The 7,897-nt window shown below is 36.0% G+C and overlaps 1 protein-coding gene across 1 annotated transcript; it reads left to right on the top strand.

The window, feature by feature from the left end:
• Window positions 1-566: 566 nt before the first annotated feature.
• On the top strand, window positions 567-3,102 carry LOC132065706 (aquaporin TIP1-3-like). The gene is made up of 3 exons (XM_059459218.1): window positions 567-759; window positions 1,051-1,298; window positions 2,578-3,102. Exons 1-3 carry the CDS (start codon window positions 627-629, stop codon window positions 2,944-2,946), a joined length of 750 nt encoding a protein of 249 aa, XP_059315201.1. The 5' UTR covers window positions 567-626; the 3' UTR covers window positions 2,947-3,102.
• Window positions 3,103-7,897: the final 4,795 nt, after the last annotated feature.

The following is a 7,897-nucleotide window of genomic DNA, read 5'->3' as shown; positions in this document are numbered from 1 at the left end:
AATCGCGTACAGGTGTAACTAGATTAGGACTAAAATGGACAAAGTGGACACAAAGCCTACTGGAGGGGAGCCTCTTCCTGTTTTAACGAAACACCCACGATGTGTTTTGTCATTTCGAAATGCATTATATATAAAAATTGCGAAGTTGCTTTTAAACAAAATGTAAAAATCTCTTGATTACATAATACTTTTACCTGAAAATATTTATTCAGAGTCGATATATGCATTAACTCAATAATTACTTATCATAAAATATCTTTTATATGGAGTTTGTTGCATAATATATAGAAGTAATAATTCACCCACGACTATTCACGATAAGTTCATCAATGGTCTCATCATCGATGCTAATTATGAGACTTTTTCTTTCATCATCCAATTTCTGCGGCTAGAATTCACTTCATGTACACGTGGCATCATCTGAACAGGTTTGGAGGGCTGACTTTTTTAATTCAACGTGCAAGGCTGGCCCTTAGAGAAGAACGTGACAAATAACTTTGAGTATACTCATGTTCTTAATCCCACTATATAAAGTGGCTTATTTGGAAACAAAGCATGCAACAAGAGATAGAAAAAAGAAATACTCCAAGAAGTTAACTCATAAACCTTTTTTTCTTCCTAGAAAAATGCCGATTCCAACAATGGCTATTGGAAATTTGGATGAGTTTACCAAGGTTGATGCCATTAAGGCTGCTATAGCTGAATTAATTTGCACGATTACTTTTGTTTTTCCGGCTGAAGGCTGTGCTTTGGTATTCTGTAAGTCGAACGAGTTTGGTATTGGGCATAATAAGTTGATTATATATTGATGATTGTAAATTTTGTGTTGGGATTTAATGTATATGTGCTAATGAGTTCATACACTTTTAATTAGTATAATTCTATTTGTTATAACAAGTTACTTACCTTATTTTTTAAGTTATTGATTCTACTTATTATTATGAACAGATACATGTAGTTATTTTTTAGGTGACTTGATAATCAAGTAAACGTTTCTTTACGTCTCTAGGTATTGGTAATGATTTAACACAACATTGGTATGGTTTACAGCCAAGATGATCACGACTGGCGGACCGGCTACCGGGCTGATCACCGCATCGTTATCCCATGGATTTGCTCTTTTTGCAGCAGTTTCAATTGGAGCAAACATATCTGGAGGTCATGTGAACCCTGCTGTCACTTTTGGTGCCTTTGTGGGAGGTCACATTACTTTTTTCAGAAGTATTTTGTATTGGATTGCTCAATTACTTGGATCCGTTGTGTCCGTCTATCTCCTCAAGTTTGCTACTAACGGTTTGGTAATACCACTCCCCTCCCTTATAAGTACTTTGATAGTAGCTATATAGTGTCATCACATATACATAAAAGGAAAGACTTTCATCCAACAATCAATTACAAAGTTGAGAGTTTTGAAAAGAAAAAATCATGCTGGCTTAACTAAAACATATGTACCATAAAGTCATCCGCATGGATGAACTTATAGTTTTAAATATAGAACCTACTATTTTGTAAATACATGCGTGAAAAATGTTGTAAATATTAAGTTTAATTTGAATCCACAATTTAAAAATAGGTTAAAAGGGCGTACTTGAATCTGTACTATATATATGAATTAAGCAATTTTTCCCTACATTAAACTTGTGGTCTAATATTACCTTGCCGTTAGGAAAAAATCTCGTTTTTGTCATTGACCCTTATAACAAAGCTCCACTTCGAGGGTAATTTAAAATTTAATTAAAAGCTGACCACTAAGTTGGATATTTTTTAAAATAATTTAGACACATTGAGTCCACTCATTTCACTCTTAAGCTTTGTTAATGCATGACATGAGAAAATACTAGACGATTTACTAACAATAAGAGTATGAATTAATGAACGTACTACAAGAAAGTATAGAAATTGCAACAGTTGATTTGGCAACAAAAATAATATAGTTGGCAAAAGTGAATATTTGGCAACAACTTAGTTTTATTGTTGGCAGATATGATGAATCTTTTTAAAAATGAACTTTTTTTTGTTGCCAAAAATTTAATTTTGTTGCCATATAGTATTGACTATTGTTGCAAAAAGTATTTTTAAAAAGAAAAAAGTTGTTGCACGTCGTTGCAATAATAGCCGTAGGTAAAAGTTTATGCAACAACAGTTGTTGCAAAAAGTACTTTTTGCAACAATAACCTATCTATGGCAATAAAAAAAAATTGTTGCCAAATGCTTCTTGCTTGGCAAAATTGAACAATTGGATATATAGTATTTGGACAAACTTGGACCTTTTTCCTTCCAAATAACTCAAACCTTAACCCACATTATGTTTCTCAAACCTTAACCCACATTATGTTTAAATCATTAATCTATCTTTGATTATAATGGAGGAGTCTCCTCACTATTAACCATAAAAAGGTTATTGCACTCGACATATTGTAGCAAGACTCTTTAGTTATAAATAATAAAAATGCACGTAAATCATGATACGCGTATGAATTAAGTGATAAACTATGTTTCTGGTAACTAGACTCAACCAATTGGTTTTCATATATCTATGTATATAAGCTAATTATATTCGTAAACAAATTTGTGCAGGAAGTATCACCATACCCTCCAACATTACCATGGAACGCAGTTATTTTCGAGATAGTGATGACCTTCCTCCTTGTATACACATATTATGCAACTTCATTTGACCCCAAGAAAGGTAACATGGGAGTCATTTCCCCGATCGCAATTGGTCTAATCGTTGCTGCCAACATCTTGTCTGGTGGTGCTCTTTTTGGTGCAGCAATGAACCCTGCTATTGCTTTTGGTCAAGCATTGATTAGCTGGACATGGACGCACCACTGGGTCTATTGGCTCGGTAATTTCATCGGTGCGACCATTGCTGCTTTGGTCTATCAAACTATTTTCATTGGTCAGAACAATGATCACGAACAGCTCCCAATCACTGAATTCTAAGAATTTCAACTTATTTTTTCTGAAAAAACTAGTTATTGGATCTTTAAGTTGTGCTTGTTATGTCGATATCTTTCTTACCTTCTCGGCTTTGTTTCTTAGCTTTTGTTTAATTGTGAATCCTTGAAAAATTAAATAAAGATTCATGTGTCTTGCTTTCGTCGGTATCTTGTTATTGCCATTCTTTTGATGCTTTCATGGATTAAAACCATGATGCTTTGACGCAAATATTAATTTTGCTTCTTTCCCATGTATATTACCTACCGGTCCTACCCTCCCCCCTCAAAATCGCATGGGAGCAAAAACAATTCTCTGAGGACTCTTTGAGCAAATTAATTTTGTAAATTTTACAATGCTCCCTTTGTTTTCAATCTATCGGAAAACGTCTGACTGAGCACAAAGTTTAAGAGAAAATGGAAATTTTCTTAAAATTGTGATCTAAAATTAGGCATAGAAATTTATGCGGCCATAAGTCAATGTTTTAAAAGACGGAGGCGCGAGGCGATGCGTTTTACATAGCACGGGATAGGTTAAGAAGCTTCTAATTAATAAGAGGTGCATATGACACTTTAGGAGAATTCCAAAGAGGAAAGTAAAGAGCTTTATAAGGCATATCAAAGTTCAAATAGTGCACGCACTTTTATTTGGACTCGATGTGGCATATGCCAAGAGACAAATTCCCAAGGCAGGTTGGGCCAAAACGAATAATACGTGTCATGGGCTGGGCTGTAACAAATAAAACTCTTCACTTTCTTCTCCTGATGAGTTATAACATTTCATAGTTTTGATGATTTGACAAACGAGATAAGGACCGGGTTCTCCATCAGATCTCATGGAAGTACTGCACAGTACTTAACAGCTGTAAGTTGTTGCACTGTTCAGGCAGAATTGTAGTAGCACAGCTGTATGTACGCTAAAAGCTAAAAGCTCTTGAAAAGTCACCATCCATGGTCACATGTTTCTCACATGCTCTCTACTTGGTCTCATATATATACAACATGTTGGGATTATTTGACCTAACACTTGAAAATCCAAAAAGGCAATATTTCTCTCAAGTGTGGCGGCCACCTTTCTCAAGGTGCCCACAAGAACAAGATCTCAACAATCAAAGGGACCAGTTCCTGCCACTGAAGACATCTGAAGTTCCTAGGATAGTTGAGTCTTGTTTCATGTTCTTAATTTGTATTCCTACACTGCTTGTCAAGAAGCATATAGCAGGACATATTTCAATCTTTGTAACTTTGTTTTCTTGGCTAGAGTTAGCTAAGTATCAGTTAAGTCATTGGCTAGAGTCATTCAAGACTTGGAGCTTTGCAATAGAGTTATTGTGAAAGTGCTTAGAATGGGTGTATTTTAAGGGTTAGGGATTAAGAGTTTAATTCATAGGTTGCAATGGGTTGTAATATGAAGTTGCTCGTTTTAGTGAAGTTGGAAATCCTATTGGGGTAGGTCGTGGTTTTTAATCCCTTGAGCAAGGAGTTTTCCACATAAATTACTTGCCTTATTTACTTCTTGTCATTATCTGTGAAAACAGTTTAAGGACCAGGTCCCTTAGACTGTTTTAGTAAACTCTCAGGTTGTGAACTAGCAAAGTGTAAACCCTTGGGTTCTATCAATTGGTATCAGAGCAAGGACTTTTTAAAACGGTAATACCTAGAAAGGATCCTCTATGGCCAGTTCACCCAACCTAGAGAAGGGAGAATCTAGCACAAGACCACCAAGATTCAATGTAGAATGTTATGAATGGTGGAAGGCAAGAGTGCAATTGGTTATAGAAATGAAGGACAACGAGCCTATTCAAGATCTTGAGAGAGGAGAGTCAAAGAAAGATGAGAACCTAGTTCTCTCAGATGCTGAAGATGACTCAAAAAATGACGAACTCAACATGGAGTAATTCACTCAAAGATTCTAAGATATGGCTCTAAGATACAGTGGGATACTAAAGAAAGGAAGATTTAGCAGGAACTGCAAAGAAAATAATTGTTGCCACAAGTGTGGAAAGCATGAACACCTCTCAAAGGAATGCCCTCCTCATAAACAGATTCATTAAAAAAATCACACTGAAAATATAGTTGCATGGAACCAAGTCCCTGTCAAGAAAGCCAACAGAAGAAATGATGCTGACCGCTTGGTGAAGCAAGCCATGGTTGCTAGAAAAGACTTCTTCAGCAAGTCTGAAGATGACCAAGGTGATACAACTATGATGGGTGTTGATAATGAACCTGCAGAACATGAATCTACATTTATACTCAGGGCAAGATCTGTTGCTGATAATGGTAATGAAAAAGTTGTCAATGACCTCATAATCCATGAGCAAAATGTGAGATATCAAGGAAGATGTGAAGAATTAAAAGAGGAAGATCAGGTTTCTGACAACAAAGCAAATTTTTTTGATACTCAAAAGGATCTGGAATGCTACTCTCAGAAAAAGTTAATATCTCTTGCAGATCTCTTGATTAGTATCTATCATGGCTTGGTTGGTGTGTTTAAGCAAGCTAGAAACAACGGGACTGCATCCACAGTGAATCCAAAGAAACAAGTTAAGGAAGAGACCAGAGAAAATGCCTTGGCAATCAATCAAATGAAGAAGTTAAGTAACATTTCTCCTAGACTAAAACAGGAGATCTGTGAGATCATTTTGAGATTGAGAAAGAAATTGAAAAGGCCAACGCAAATCTCATTGCGCTATTTCAGGAGAAGGTAAAACAAGCAAAGACAGATTTTGAGATGTCATATCTTTGGACATGGCCTTTTGGTAAAGATACCTCCGTCCGTAACCGATATGATAGGAGAAAGAACTCTGGTGCTGAAAGAATCAAAGTTTCACACTTTGCTCAGGGAAAATACAGATCTGTGTCTGAAAAATAGAGATGCTCTTATCATAACCACACTGGTTATCTTGATACTTGGGACAAAGCAAAGGCTCAGCCTGAACGGAGAAAAATGGAGGTTTTTTCAAACGAACCAAGAGACATGGGACCCAGTCCCTGGAAAATAAAAGTAAGCAACTAGGATGTGTGAATAAAGATCAAGCCTATCCATTTTATTGCCACTTGGGACCTAAATGGAATTGGGTTCCTAGGGTGAACAGGTGATCACAATAGAAGGCTGGAGTAAGAGAATGCAATGCACATGATTAAGATGTTGACAGTTCTGAGCATATTACTAGAGAAATGGATAATCTCTCACTCAAAGCCTTAAAACATAGGAGTATGCTAGTGTGTAACATGAAGAAGATGATTCATTCTTCATGTGAGCAAAAGTGCAAGGCACTCTCCTTGATATATTGTACACCTATGCTAAAAGAATTGAGTTACAAGTGCATGAGTAAGTGTCAACCGAAGGGAGGCAAATTGACAAAGATTCAAATTCTTCCAAAAATGGCTATTCGACTGATCTCAAATCTGTAAACAATAATGTCGTCAGTGGAAGAAATGGTTCAAATGAAGCAAGTAAAGGGTGGTTTGTCCTAAGAAGGGTGCTAAAAGATACTCACACTGAGTGAACTATGGAATGCAAAGCCAAAAATCACGGTTTCTCCATTATTCCAATGAAAGTTGAACATCAGGTAGTTAATCTTTTGCACCAGACACTCCTGAGGATGATCAAAGAAGCAAAAGTCATGCCTCAGTAGATGTCAATAATAGATCATTTATGGGAGAACTTAGTCCCTTGATCCCTGAAGAAGCATTGAGGATGCTCACTGGATAGCTGCTACACAAGAAGAGCCCTTTTTCAATTTAAGAGAAGCAATGTGTGGTACCTGGTCCCAAGTCTTTAAGACAAGAACAGCGGCTTGAGTTGTGTGAATGTTTTTTTTGTGTGCAACATGGTGGTAGTTCAAGGTTTCAATCAAGAAGGAACGTAGGACCTGGTTCTCTGTTATTCCTCAAAAGATAATTTTGATATGGGCGGATATGCTAAAGCTAAATATATTGGATTCCTAGTAGCTAGGAAGAGCACATCTGGATTGTCACATTCTCTAAGCAACCTGAAGATTTTGTGTGTTGACTGACTGTCTGTCCTTTTTGTGTGGCAATACAAGTGCACTTGGTATCCAATACAACAAAAAAAAGGGCTAAACACATTGATGATATACGTCTTCCTATAAGGGATAATGATGAAAAGGGCATAATATGTATGGAGTTTTGCAAGTCAAGGGACTAGGTAGCAGAGGTCTTCACCAAGGCACTGAGCATGGAGCACTTTGGAAAGAAATCACTTGAAATTGGGCTTGATCAAGCTCGTCTAGCTACTCCTCCTCAAAATTGCCTAAATGATTGGTTATGTTAAAAGAAAAGGTACAGTGCTAAAAGTTTTTTTTGGTGGCATCTAACTCACCTCTATATTGTTACAGGTATACACACATGGCATCTTCAGGACAGCATAAGTGTTGGTGACATTGCATTTTCCAGAGTCTTTGCCTACTTCTTAAAAGAACGATAACGAACCTGGTTCCTTTGACTCAGGTTAGCAGTCTCTTTAGCACTCATATGTTATTTAAACTGTCATAAAGGTGCAATGTAATTAAATTCCTCCTACCAAACTTTTAAAAATTGGAGCCCAAAACGATTCATATTCTCTGAGCAAACTAGGTGTGTAGGAAAAGTTTTTTTTTTTTTTGGTCAACCTATCAGTAGGGCTGTTCACGGTTTTGGTTAAAACCAAAACCAAACAGAAAATTTAACCAAACCGATATTTGGTTTGATTTGGTTTTAAATTTTAAAAACCGATAATATTTGGTTTGGTTATGGTTCTATTAAAAAATAATCGAATAAATAACCGAACCAAACCAATAAATTATATACATAAATTTGATAATTATTTATATGTATAATATTAGTTATTCATAAATAATTATAAATATTTTATACCTTTTAATCATTAATTTGGTTTTTGTCTACTTATTTAATTTCACGTGATTATTTAAGGCCCGTGTTTTTAAGAATATGTC

Source organism: Lycium ferocissimum, chromosome 7 (assembly GCF_029784015.1).
Source record: "Lycium ferocissimum isolate CSIRO_LF1 chromosome 7, AGI_CSIRO_Lferr_CH_V1, whole genome shotgun sequence".
Taxonomy (NCBI): domain Eukaryota; kingdom Viridiplantae; phylum Streptophyta; class Magnoliopsida; order Solanales; family Solanaceae; genus Lycium; species Lycium ferocissimum.
The sequence above is the reverse complement of the archived record's forward strand: the minus strand, read 5'-3'. Positions and strand labels throughout refer to the sequence as shown.

Excerpts from the sequence above, each read along its gene's own strand:
- LOC132065706 (XM_059459218.1), top strand. The coding sequence starts at position 627 with ATGCCGATTCCAACAATGGCTATTGGAAATTTGGATGAGTTTACCAAG. Across the intron at positions 760-1,050 it reads AGGCTGTGCTTTGGTATTCT|CCAAGATGATCACGACTGGC; the intron begins GTAAGTCGAACG and ends TATGGTTTACAG. Across the intron at positions 1,299-2,577 it reads AGTTTGCTACTAACGGTTTG|GAAGTATCACCATACCCTCC; the intron begins GTAATACCACTC and ends AAATTTGTGCAG.